The sequence below is a fragment of the Micropterus salmoides genome, unplaced genomic scaffold (assembly GCF_014851395.1).
Source record: "Micropterus salmoides isolate LMB-PRFRI ecotype aquatic unplaced genomic scaffold, ASM1485139v1 Ms_hic_scaffold_3, whole genome shotgun sequence".
In the NCBI taxonomy this organism is placed as follows: Eukaryota; Metazoa; Chordata; class Actinopteri; order Centrarchiformes; family Centrarchidae; genus Micropterus; species Micropterus salmoides.
Window position 1 is genome coordinate 39,454,210 of NW_024042261.1, and position 14,112 is coordinate 39,468,321.

At 42.9% G+C, this 14,112-nt stretch overlaps 1 protein-coding gene across 1 annotated transcript in view; it reads left to right on the plus strand.

Annotated features, from left to right (window-relative positions):
* col4a3 (collagen, type IV, alpha 3) overlaps positions 1 to 2,658 on the plus strand; it is a 71,303-nt gene extending 68,645 nt beyond the window's left edge. Inside the window, exon 52 of the mRNA XM_038693846.1 lies at positions 2,148 to 2,658. Within this exon, the coding sequence (XP_038549774.1) occupies positions 2,148 to 2,229 (82 nt within the window). The 3' untranslated portion in view covers positions 2,230 to 2,658. The remainder of the gene's footprint in view (positions 1 to 2,147) is intronic.
* The last annotated feature ends 11,454 nt before the right edge of the window (positions 2,659 to 14,112 follow it).

A 14,112-nucleotide genomic window follows, 5' to 3' on the forward strand; every position in this document is an offset into this window, starting at 1 on the left:
TTCAGCACATAAACCTTTATTGTAGTTTTGGATCCTTACGTGGAGCCTGTGTTTTGCTGGGAGCCGGTTGTTTTATGCTGTTAGTGGACTGCATGTCGTGAGCTGCCGTGTTGTCGCTGTAGTCTGAGAGGCTCGGGAGCGCACAGGGCTGATCCCACCCGGAGACCTCACATTAAAAGCAGAATAGTGGCTGATGGAAGCAACGGAGGAAACAGGCGTGTGCTTCATTTGTAAGTGAGTTTTGAGACCATTGACAACAAGGCAATGAGAATTTGATTTATTAAAATCAAAAACTTACGTATAGCCTCTTTAAGGTAGAGAGTGAGAGTTAGCTGTTGGCATTGGATCAATATTTTGCTCTGAAACTAGACATGTTGTTTTGCTTCTTATGTTGTGATGCAGTTTCTGTTTCTTGTTTAAATATTTAAATGAGCGGTTTTCTGATTGTAGACAGTTTTGTGAGTAACAATAAATCCACAGTCCTCCTATAAAATACTTTTGTCTGGAAACACAATAAATAATCACATTAAATCAGTATTAGGGGGTTTAATCAACAGAGGTTTTCAAAGTCGGGATTGTGGGCCTCCCCTCAGACAATGCTTGGAAAAAGAGGGTTCACTTTTACACTTTTGCCAAATAAGTTCACTACGTCAGAACTTAAAACTAACTCACGTCTGATCAGCTGTTTCTGCTGTCGGCGTCTTGCTGAATATTCCCATAACGTGCGGTGACATGGCTGGAAGCAACTTGCCCGCCTGAAACACATTTCTGAGGACCTCTCTCCATTTTTCTCAGATCAGTGGCCGTCAGGTTCATGTTAGTGTTGTAGTACTTGAGACCGGTCTTAAGACCACTTTTTGATGGTCTTGGTCTCGTCTTGGACTCGGGATTTTATTTCAAGACCAGTCAAGACCAGAACTTTGGGAATATCAATAAGTCGCTTTTGCATCGTCTGATTTATTTGTTAACATCCGAACTTTGATTGGATGTAAAACGTTTTGCTTCAAATTAAACCAGTAACCCTAATTAAAAATGTGCTGTTCCCGTTAACGCCTGCCCCCCCTCCCCGCGATGGTCAGCGTGGAAAAGGAATGTTGAATAAAGATGCTATCTTTGATTTCAGCTCTTAGTGACCTCCCACTTTGAAAACCTCCGATATATAATATTGTAAAATATGTTATTGTCAGCATCATTCAGCCTAAAGGTCAACTTTATTAGTCGATCCAACTATGACAGATATGGGTACAATAAAATATCTGTAAAACCAGAAGACTAAAAGTCAAGTGTCTGATGCAGTCGTTTGAAACGCCAGCAGAGAGCAGCGTCCTCCTGTTTAAACCAGCAGCACAGGAGCTTCAAAACAAACTGATGGGCGACGTGGGGAACTGAAACAAAAGTACATTTATCTGTTTAACTTTTCATTTAAATTAAGAAATGTCTCAGGGTCTTCATTTTAAATTGGAACAAGATAGATTTACAAGGTTTATTTATCATTATACAACACAAGGTTGTAGAACGAAACGAAGGTTTGTAGTCCCTTCATGCTGCATACACAGAACTTAACAGACAATTAAATGTGTATTTAAATATGGTAACATATATATAAATAAACATAAATGAAATATTAGTCAGTGCATTCATCAGTCCACCTCCTCTTGCGCTGACAGCTCGGAACACGGTCCATCCGCCGGGATGTTGATGGAGCCGGTCTCTGTAAAGACGTGGGCGCAACCGTCTCTGATTTCAGGTTCTTGGTCAATAGAGTCCCATTTTGTCCAGACCGAGCCTCTAAGAGCAGCCTTAAGTCCAAGCTGCTATCCCGGCTCTCTTTCCTCTTCTCTGGGGCGATCACAGCACCCGTCGTGGTACCTGGTCCGGTTGATCCGGCTGGTGGATCGTCTAAGCTCCGCTGCGCTTCAATCCAAAACCCCGTCTTTATTTTCCAACGACTGTATTTCTGTCAGAGGAAACAAGTGTTTCAGAAATAAAGCCGGAAGTGTCCGAAGGAGCTGCCGGCTGCCGTAGCGGATTAAATACATGTAATATTTATTTAATACTAATTGATTTCAATCGATTGGCTGATTCTTGTTTTGACTCTGGTTTCTGATCTCTCTCTCTGAACAACATGTTTATCTCTCGTCCTGCAGTAAACCGAGGCCTCACACTGATGCAGGAGCGTTTCCACACAGTCTGATCAGCCGCTGTCGAGTCTGTATGAAGCGACCGTGAACATCAACGCTTCTGCTGCTGATGCTACGGATACTACTGTTACTACTACTGTAAATATTACTGCTGCTAACACTACTGATATTAATACTACTGATAACGGTGCTACTTCGGCTTCTGTGAACTCACACCAGCGGTGAGCGAGTTACAGAGAACAGCTTTACGCTAATGAGCGTTGATGTGATGCAGTTTTGACCAATCAGAGGGCTCTGTTTGAGATGCAGCCTCAAAGTCCTGATCAACAGTTTATTCTCTAGGATTAGTTTTCACCATCTCAAATTTTTCTCTTGGATCACCTGTGTGCACTGTTGCTACTGCAATTACTACTTCAGCTGGTACTACTACTGATACTGCTACTGCTACTACTACTGATACTACTACTGATACTACTACTGATACTGCTACTGCTACTACTACTGCTACTACTACTGATACTACTACTGATACTGCTACTGCTACTACTACTGCTACTACTACTGATACTACTACTGATACTGCTACTGCTACTACTACTGCTACTACTACTGATACTACTACTGATACTGCTACTGCTACTACTACTGATACTACTACTGATACTGCTACTGCTACTACTACTGCTACTACTACTGATACTACTACTGATACTGCTACTGCTACTACTACTGATACTACTACTGATACTGCTACTGCTACTACTACTGATACTACTACTGATACTGCTACTGCTACTACTACTGCTACTACTACTGATACTACTACTGATACTACTACTGCTACTACTACTGATACTACTACTGATACTGCTACTGCTACTACTACTGCTACTACTACTGATACTACTACTGATACTGCTACTGCTACTACTACTGCTACTACTACTGATACTACTACTGATACTGCTACTGCTACTACTACTGCTACTACTACTGATACTACTACTGATACTGCTACTGCTACTGCAATTACTACTTCAGCTGGTACTACTACTGATACTGCTACTGCTACTACTACTGCTACTACTACTGCTACTGCTACTACTACTGATACTGCTACTACTACTGATACTGCTACTGCTACTACTACTGATACTGCTACTGCTACTGCTACTGCTACTACTACTGCTACTGCTACTACTACTGATACTGCTACTACTACTGATACTGCTACTGCTACTACTACTGATACTGCTACTTCCACAATACAAGTAACAATGTCGCAATGTCAGAAATACTTTGTACTGCTACATTAAAATACCTGCACTGAAAACAATCAAAGTAACAAAGTACGAGCGGAACAATTGTACATTGTACTCATTCCAAGTAAAACTACTGTTGTGTTAATATAAGAGATCCCATTAAACTGCAGGCAACATCAGAGTTAATGACAGTACGTTCAGTTTGAATGCAAAACTTTATACTTTAAAGTACCTGGTAAAAGATAAATGTACTGCAGTTAAAGGGAAAGTACTTCCCTCTGCGATGAATCGGAGGAAAACTGGAAATACTCAACTGACAAACTGTACTTCAGTACAACACTTATAAATAAATATAAAATAAATAAGCACCTTCTTATTTACTACAACAGCTACTAAAAGTACCCTGCAGTAGTAGTACTAGTAGTAGTAATCCTGACTCTTATTCTCCTTTTGTTGAAGTATTAAGACTATTATCACTCCTCCGACTACTAATACTAACAGCACGATGATTCAGCGCAGTATTACGTGCAGAATAAAGTGCAGTGTAACGGCTCTTGTCACCCCGGGGCTGAGTCAGTTAATGCGACTGTGTTCGGGCCTGTTCACGTCGTGGTCACTGGGAGGCTGCTGAGTGCAGTTTCGTTGCCGCTCCCCGTAATCAGTAGCTGCAGTAGCTCAGTCCGTAAGGATTAGGCTGGGAGGATCCGGACCAGAGTTGTGGAGCGTGGACCGGTAGCTGGAGAGGTACCAGCTCACCTCCTGGGCACCTTGAGCAAACCCCTGAAACCCCAACTACTGACATCTCTCCGTGTGTTGTTGCATGTGTATTTCAGACCTGTGTGTGTGTGTGTATACTAACAACAATAATGACACCAGAGATTTCCCCTTGTGGGATTAATAACGTATGTCTTCTTCTTCAATCATTCCACGCCGGATCCCCTGGCCTGAAAACCTCCACTTTACTAGTGCTGCTATTATCTACACATCTAACTGATGCTACTGTAGTACTACTGCTCTCACTACTGTCACAGCTACTAATACTACTAATCCTACTACCATGAGTGGGACTGCAGTACCTCCCTCTGCCAGAGGAGGGCAGAGCTGAAACACCGCAGAAGAAGTAGATTTGGTCCAGCTGCAGTTCCTCTGACGGCCACCAGATGGAGCGCCATGAAAACTTGAAGTGACTGAGAAAAACCCATTTGTTTCCCTGCACAGCGACAGAGTGAGGAGCTCTCTGATTGGATGAGTCTGACAGGAATGCATTCTGGGACTCGTAGTTGTCTTCTTTATTAAGCAACGCCATTGAAGAGAGTGTACAAATACACATCATTTAATAATAATAAGTGTTAACAGCCACATTATCTTCAGAGGCGATCCTGTTCTCAGTTGTACATACTCTTATCTTTGTTGGTAAACTCTACTCATATATTATGATAAACTGGGATAACATTATTTTTGTTTTGTGAATATGACTCCTATTGGATTTAATAAAATATGTTGTTTTACAGACGTCACTTCCTGTTTAATCATTTTCAAAAAGGTTCAAATGTGCCACAAAACACATCTGATCTTTGTGCAGGTAAAAGGGCAGGTTCACATTAAAAGAAGTGGACGCAGGCCGCTGTGACGTCACCCGTTGGTTTGCGGACTTCCGTTTTGAAGCCTCAAGTTTGCCAGTTTGGCCGCCACCGTGTAATTTTTTGCAACCTGCAACGTGACCATAGTTGGACAGGAGGATGGAGCTAGTGCTGTAAATGCTAATTTTGACCAGCTAAAGATGTGCCTACGTGAAAAAATAAGCAGCCGACTCCTGATAAGCTTTCTCAGCGGTGCTGGTTAAATGTAGACAAAGCAGCGGATACGAGTAGCCTCTGTCCTGATTGACAGGCCGCCATGGTAGAGTCTTCCCAATCAGCTTGTAGCCCCGCCCTAAAGCCTCCCCTGCTTCCTAGTCTCTGTTTCTCCGAATGGGACCATAATTTACTAAATGAACATCATGCTGTGTTGAAGAAGACTTGAAACTAGCGACTGAGACCATAAACTCATCAGGAAAGTGTTTACTGAGGGAATAAATCAGCTGACAAGTACAAACATTTTCTCAGAGACTTCTAGACAATCACACTTCTTTTAAAGGAGTCGCCCCCTGCTGGCTGCTAGAGAGGACGCAGGTTTAAGTCGCCCCCTGCTGGCTGCTAGAGAGAACGCAGGTTTAAGTCGCCCCCTGCTGGCTGTTAGAGAGGACGCAGGTTTAAGTCGCCCCCTGCTGGCTGTTAGAGAGGACGCAGGTTTAAGTCGCCCCCTGCTGGCTGCTAGAGAGGACGCAGGTTTAAGTCGCCCCCTGCTGGCTGCTAGAGAGGACGCAGGTTTAAGTCGCCCCCTGCTGGCTGTTAGAGAGGACGCAGGTTTAAGTCGCCCCCTGCTGGCTGCTAGAGAGGACGCAGGTTTGAGTCGCCCCCTGCTGGCTGCTGGAGAGGACGCAGGTTTAAGTCGCCCCCTGCTGGCTGCTAGAGAGGACGCAGGTTTAAGTCGCCCCTGCTGGCTGCTAGAGAGGACGCAGGTTTAAGTCGCCCCCTGCTGGCTGTTAGAGAGGACGCAGGTTTAAGTCGCCCCCTGCTGGCTGCTAGAGAGGACGCAGGTTTAAGTCGCCCCCTGCTGGCTGTTAGAGAGGACGCAGGTTTAAGTCGCCCCCTGCTGGCTGTTAGAGAGGACGCAGGTTTAAGTCGCCCCCTGCTGGCTGTTAGAGAGGACGCAGGTTTAAGTCGCCCCCTGCTGGCTGTTAGAGAGGACGCAGGTTTAAGTCGCCCCCTGCTGGCTGTTAGAGAGGACGCAGGTTTAAGTCGCCCCTGCTGGCTGCTAGAGAGGACGCAGGTTTAAGGCGCCCCCTGCTGGCTGCTAGAGAGGACGCAGGTTTAAGTCGCCCCCTGCTGGCTGTTAGAGAGGACGCAGGTTTAAGTCGCCCCCTGCTGGCTGCTGGAGAGGACGCAGGTTTAAGTCGCCCCCTGCTGGCTGCTAGAGAGGACGCAGGTTTAAGTCGCCCCCTGCTGGCTGCTAGAGAGGACGCAGGTTTAAGTCGCCCCCTGCTGGCTGCTAGAGAGGACGCAGGTTTAAGTCGCCCCCTGCTGGCTGCTGGAGAGGACGCAGGTTTAAGGCGCCCCCTGCTGGCTGCTGGAGAGGACGCAGGTTTAAGGCGCATCAGCACTGCAGACCTGGAGGTTCCTGCTTGACTTCAACACTGAAACCGGGTTTGCTGTACTTTCTCCCATACTGGATATTGAAGGATAACCACTGTACTTTTTTAAACCTGGGCCCTGTTTTCACATATGTTGATGTTGAAATGACTTGTAGGCCAGAGACACTCACAAGTCTCTGAGCTAGAGTCCAAGTCAAGTCTCAAGTCTCTCCTGGTTATAATGAATGTTGGATCAGCTGCTGCGTTCAATCCAGGCTGCTTATAAAACTGCAGAGCTAGAAGAGATTCTGTAACTGTGACCTTCTTTTTCACTTACAGAGCACAACCATGTAGCCTAATGTAGAATGTGTCTACAACTACAACACAGCTTATTAACTACTGTAAGTCAACACCAACCGCTGACTCTCAAACCCAGGGTAACGTTACAACCCAATTAAACTGTAACGTTACATGATCAACAATAAACCTGTAACCTGTTTGCAGTTCACTTTAATAATTAACGTGATGGCAGCCAGCGGGACGTAAATGATTACGTTAATCGAACACCACAACGAACGACAGTCGGAGTTAACCTCTCCATCTCTGGCGAAGGCACAAAAAGTGCAGTAGATGCTTCAGTGGCAGCAGCGTATTCCTTCAGGGTAATTGCACCCGTCAAAATGGCATCCACAAAAAGTGCTTTTTTCTGCCACCGACAGGCAACAAGACTTTGTTTACTAATGCTACTCCAACACAACAAACTCTTCTCTTATGTTTTTGAGTACATAAAGACGTTATTTCCTAAATCTTGGCTGAATTTATAGCTGATTTCGATAATGTAGAGGAGTCATTTGAATTCTATGACTGACTCTTAGGAGATTTCAGAGCAAGTCGTCCGTAGGGATCCTTTCCATGATGTTGTCAGACACCTGAGCTCTTTCTCAGTCTGCGATCTTGTCTGTTCTTGTCGTCATCAGTCGCAGCCAAAGTACTGTTCCAATTCAAAAGTCCGCATCCAGCCAGGTACAGTCAAACACCCGGATGTGTTCTCGCCCGTTTTATCAAGCCTGTATCGGTGGTGACTTGTGTGGACTTTGGATAGCCAGACATCCCAGAATGCATTTCTCACCAACAAGAAGCAATGGCTGAGGAGAAGACAGCAGTGTTATAACAACAGTTTTTTTATGTGGGAATATAGTGATTTAAACTCCAAATTTGTGTTTGATTTCTCAAGACAAGTCCGAACTTGGTGAACTTGTAACAGTCTGAGCCTTTTTGTTGACGCCATTTTGACGGGCACAATCGGCCAGAAGGAATAAATTGCAGCCGGTTCATAACTGGAGGGAAACACCTGCAGTCGTCCTCATACTGTGCGGAAGTAGATTCTAAGTTAATATGAATTCTGAGTTGGACAAATCAAGTCTTCTCAGTGATTCCTTGTTGAGCTGCAGTGACCTAAAGAGAAACACCAAACAGAGCAGTTAAATCTTACACATCTCAGTAATCAGAGACTAATAATAACTGTGATTATTTTGCCGCACAGAAAATGATTGTAGAAAAGAAATGAGTAGAGGCGTGGAGGTTTAACGGGGCAGAAAGATTCCCCCAGAGAATAATTTATTGATCTGAATTTGGCTGCAGGAGCTGAGCTGTAATAATGTGTTGTAATATTTAAACAATACTAAAGCTAATAAATCCCGCCTGTGATTAATGTTCCCCAAACATGAAACACACGATTTAAAAGTTAATTTCTTTACATTTGATTTTTCATTTCCCAGTAAGAATTTAAGTCCAAATGAAATTAAAGTGTTTTCCTGTTTGTGACTTAGCCTGTGACTCAGCGAGGAAACAAAAACCCAACGCATCACAGGGAGGAAGGGTGATGTCGTCCCATCATGCCCCTGTGTGCGTGCGTGTGTGTTCATGCCAGCATCTCTTCATGCTGCTCGCTGTTAATGTTACCACAGCAACCAGCTGCTGGTAATGTGTTGTTTATTAGCATCCAGAGAGAAGGTGACAAAGATGAAAACGAGGACGATGATGGAGATAAAGATGGAGATGAGGATCTTTGTCATCGTTTTTCTGTCCTCTGCTAATTAAAATGTAAAATATTCTGCCCTCAGTATTTATCCGTATGGCGGTTTCGTCCCATCCCGCCTCCAGGAAGTTCAGATCAGCCAACTCCCGTACCGTCATCCTCTCCACATGAAAGACATGGTTCTTGCTGTCGTGGTGCGATAAGTATTCATATTTTGACGATTAGGTGTAGAAATGAGCTGGGAGCAGTTTTCTGACTTCCCTCCTGGTCAACACATTCACATCACAGGGGTCAGAGGTCAGTAAGTCCTGACAAGAGGGACCAAAACCAACACATCCTCAAACCAAAACGACAAAATAGGTCCCAAAACGAGAAGGGTCCGGCTGCGGACTGTAGCTTAGGGGGCGTGGCGTGAGCGAGGGGACGAGGGGCGTGACGTGAGCGAGGGGCGTGGCATGAGCGTGGGTCTCTGTGTAGGTCAAACTTCATCAGACTAGAAGGCGGGATTTGAAGAAGAACACGGTAACATAAAGTAATGGCGTAGCAGAAGCAGCAGGTAGGTAATCACAGCTCAGTCCAGCAAGAGCTGAATCTATGATGTTATTGGACAAATAAGTACAATTATTTATAAAATAAAAGTTATTCATTTCAGCTGTTTAACATTGTTAATGTAAATAACCATATAATCTTTAAAAATTAGCATTTTATTAATGTTAGTCCAAAGTTTTATGTTTCTATTAATATCCTTACCCACATTTTTTATTGTTCTGTTTATTTAATCATATTTTATTATATTGTGGTATTTTATTCATTTTATATGTAACATTTGTGGACATCCTCAATAAACAGATGCACCAATCATGCTAGTTGTGTTATTGTCCTTGGTTTTTCTATTTGTGCCTGCTTAATATGACAACATGCAGTGGGACTGTTGATACTGTCAGCCTTCAATATCCAGCTTTTAGCCGGATGTGGAAACATGCATGTCAAGGTTGGAGTTTAACTTTAAAAATGTTTATGCAGTGTGTGTGTGTGTGTGTGTGTGTGTATATATACATATATATATATATATATATATATATAAACCTTTATTTAAACAGGAAATGTCCCACATTGAGACACAGTCTCTTTTACAAGGGTATAGCACAATTAAAACACAATTTTTCAACCATGAGCTGAAAAACAATACATTACGTAAATTAAAATACAGATTTACACAAAGTTCACAAATATTTACATAGACAAAAAGCAATGAGTTATATAAATAAAGTTAAATATATAAACAAACAAAATAAGACTAAATGTAGAGATCTACCTACCGTTAATTAAAAACAAGCGCATATGTCCGTCAAAGTCTTTTTTTAAAAGCAGCTATGGAAATTAGTGCACCAATCTTAAGCTTCGACTGGAGTTCATTGAAGGGCCATAGTAAGACAGACTCCTCTTTCCTGCTTCGGTCCTCATCCTTGGTACCTTACAAAGTAGTCTGTCATTAGATCTTAATTGATACTGTATATATAGTATAAATGGAAGTTAATAATATCAGTCCGCTAAAAAATTAATATTGCACTACTTAGCACACTACACTTTTCTTCTGCTGAAGCCATCCTGTTGTTGATTACACTTCCCCTGTATATTTGTATAATATAGCGTTGTAAATAAAGTCAACTCAGAACTACAACGTCCACGCATGCGTGGTACGGGTGGGCGGCAATAAGTATGTGCATGTGCAGAACAGACCATTCAGAAAGGTCCTGCGGCTACAGCCAATCATTACAGACTGTGGCGGGAGGGGGCGTGGCGTTAGAGGTGCTACAGTCCGCAGCTGGACGTTATTGCCCAAAACAGCATGTTCAGTACAACTGTTGGAAAGTACAAAGACATATATGACCGTTCCGCACACACATGTAAGAGCGTTAGTACCAGTCCAGCAACATGTGTACCGGACCTAAAGTATGTTACGAAAGTCACATGACGTTTAACACGTGGAAAATGTTGTGAAACAGTCAGGGGCGGTTCATTGGGGCGATGGGGCGACGCACCGCCAAGCCGGGCTTGACAGTTTGTCTCTGAATATCGTTGTCCAATTAGCGTCAAGTCATGTTCCGTGGAGTCCCGCCACTTTTGGGGCGATTTTAGTCATGTCTTTTCATGTAAAGGCATTTTTTTTCTAGCTGCAGGCGCTGCAATACAATCTCTACGGGTTCCAGGAGGGCTCGCACTTGTTTACGCCCAGCAACAGAGCTACGCTTCTGCCACCTGAAAACAACTCTGTAGTCCGCCAGCTTGTTTCTGTCACTACGATCAGCTATTGTTTCAACAAAACGTACGTTCAGGCTCAAAATTCAACTGTGGTGTCGTGTCGGGAGATGCAGCGACTGTACCAGCAGCGAGTAAGACTCAGTATAAATAATACAGTAATTTGTTAAGCTATGAGGAGAGGAAAAGTCTGCTAGCCACTAGGCTAATTTCTGCTGTGTGAAATGCCATAGGCTAAGATAATAACTGTGACTGTAAAATAAATCTGGATAGTTATCGTTAAGCTGAATTTTAAGCTTATGTTAAATGTGATTGTTATTAAGCCGTGTTTCATGTGTGGTAGTGGAGTTTAAAGTTAACTTTACTGCACTTTACCAGTAACACTTATTTTACGTGTTGTTTTCTTTCTATTGCCAGAAACCACAGAATAAAGAGGAGGTAGCATGATGTGGCCGTCACTGGCATCTTTGTCAGAGGCGGATAAGAAGAAGGAGAAGGAGGAAAGCAACACTGAAAATAAACCAAAAACAATAAAATACAACTTTTAGATTTTCCCTTGCATACCTTGTTGTTTATGTGTAAATACAGAGTGAGAATGGGAGAATAGTGGATAAAGAGATGGTATTCTGCTTTTTGGCTTTTTCCCTCTCCGTTCTTGAGTTTATACCTTTTTTGTGCATGTAACAGGTTTGCAAAGTGAAACAGCCCAAAGTGAGTTCCCATCTCCCACAGAAAACTCTGCTCTGAACTGAACTGAAAACAGCTCGTTTGTAGTCCAGCCGCTTCCCTTTCATCCCTGTGACGTCACAGGGATGAAAGCTAAACGCGCCTCATATAACGCTCGCCAAGCGGCTACTCCGACACGCCCTCAGAAACAGCGAGCTGCAGCACACAGCTCTCCTCTCCCTTCCAAACACTAGCTACCCTCCAGGCAGTCAGTGGACATAAAGTTGTTCCTGTGATGTAGAGACAGAGCTCAGTTAAAACTTTATGGATACAGATTAATAACTCACCGCTCTGAAACTCTCGCTCCAGTCCGGCTGAACCCGAGCTGTTTACCGGCTTCTCGCTGACCCACCCTTCTCTGCTTCTGATTGGCTAGTAGTCCTTAACTAGGAACTGAGCATGTGCAACTCCCAACAAAGATCATTTAGAGACAAGATGTATCACTCCATAGCTAAAACAAAGCCTTCAACACAGGGTGGAAAGAGGAGCAGCAGCAATGTGCAGTATGACAAAAATATAACCATGTAAACCTGCTCTGGTACAAACCCCTAAATAGGATTTTGAACCTGAAAATGAGCAGAATACCACCTCTTTAATACAGCCCACACCCCTAATAATACTGTGTAATGACAGGATAACAAGTGGAGAACATTCAAGTTTATTTACACCTCTCTGCTTACCTTATTAGTCTTGTGTAACGTAAAGAATGAAAATAAATACTAGGTCCATCTGTACCCCATTATTACACATTTATGAATAGCTATGTTTGATCCACCTTCATGTACAGTATATGTGACATTATTACATAACTGTAGCCTATTACTTGAGACGGGTCCCTTAGCTGCAATGGAACATTAACGTTTTGGAGTGACCTTTTATTGCGGCCAGCCTGAGGCCTTTTATTGCGGCCAGCCTAAGGCACACATGTACAATACCCATGCTGTCTGATCAGCATCTTGATATGCCACACCTGTGAGGTGGATGCATTATCTCAGCAAAGGAGAAGTGCTCACTAACACAGATTTTGACAGATTTGCAAACAATATTTGAGAGAAACAGGCCTTTTGTGTCCATGGAGAAAGTCTTAGATCTTTTAGTTCAGCTCATGATGAATGGGGGCAAAAACAAAAGTGCTGCAAAGAGCTTTCTGTCTGATCGGGGCCTTCTTTGTCGTTTTATAGTGGTTGGCATTACCATCACCAACTGGATTAAACAGCAAAACATTTACAGTGTCCACCCAAAGTGATTCCATTCACAACTGTAGTCCATCAGTTATTATAGTTATTATATAGTTATTTGTAAGTTCTTTTTTTTCAATTTTTGTGTCTATAGCAGCATTATTGCGACCCCTCTGGGACCAGGGTCTGGACCCCCAGATTAAGAACCACTGATTTAGATAATCAATTAGTTCAGTTGGAGTATTTTTTAAGACAAAAAAGTTCAAATTCTCTGATTCCAGCTTCTTCAATGTGAATATTTCCTGGTTTCTTTCCTCCTCTGTGACAGTAAACTGAACATCTTTGAATTGTAGACAGATAACGACACTTGAGTGACGTCATCTTGAGGTTTGGAAAACACAATTTCCACCATTTTCTGACATTTTATGGAGAAAATTGCTGATCGATTTACAGAGAAAATAATTACAGATTAATCCACCATGAAATTAATCATTAGTTGTGGCCCTAACCGGGAGTCCCTTGTAGAGATCCTTTTCATGATGTTGGTATAACAGTCTGAGCCTGTCGCTGGCAACAAGAAGCACTTTTTGTGGACGCCATTTTGATGGTCACAATTGCCCCGAAGACATACGTTGCAGCCACTGACCCCAACATATGTAAACATAGGGTCCAGGTATAAAAATACCATAATGACCCTTATAGTAAAGGCTAAAAGCAGGACTTTTTTAATTTTAGTGGATGTGAGTATTTCTTTCACCACTGGAAGGTGACAGTATAAAATTTATTCAAATATATTTGAACCACACGTCACAGGCATCTCTGGAGGCTCGCTAACTAAAACAGAAGATATAAGAACGCACTGCATATTAAACACTACGCAACATCAGCTAACTGAGACTACTCTGATCACAGTCATTACAGTATCTCACAAAAGTGAGTACACCCCTCACATACTTGTAAATATTTGATTATATCTTTTCATTTGACAACACTGATGAATTGACACTTGTGAGCGTGCAGCTTGTATAACAGTGTAAATTTGCTGTCCCCTCAAAATAACACATCACACAGCCGTTAATGTCTAAACCGCTGGAAACAAAAGTGAGGACACCCCTCAGTGAAAATGTCCACATCAGGCCCAATTAGCCATTTTCTCTCCCCAGTGTCATGTGACTCGTTAGTGTTACAAGGTCTCAGGTGTGAATGGGAAGCAGGTGTGTTAAATTTGGTGTTATCGCTCTCAAACTCCCTCATACTGGTCGCTGGAAGTTCAACATGGCACCTCATGGTAAAGAACTGAGGATCTGAAACAAAGAACGGTTGCTCTACATAAAGA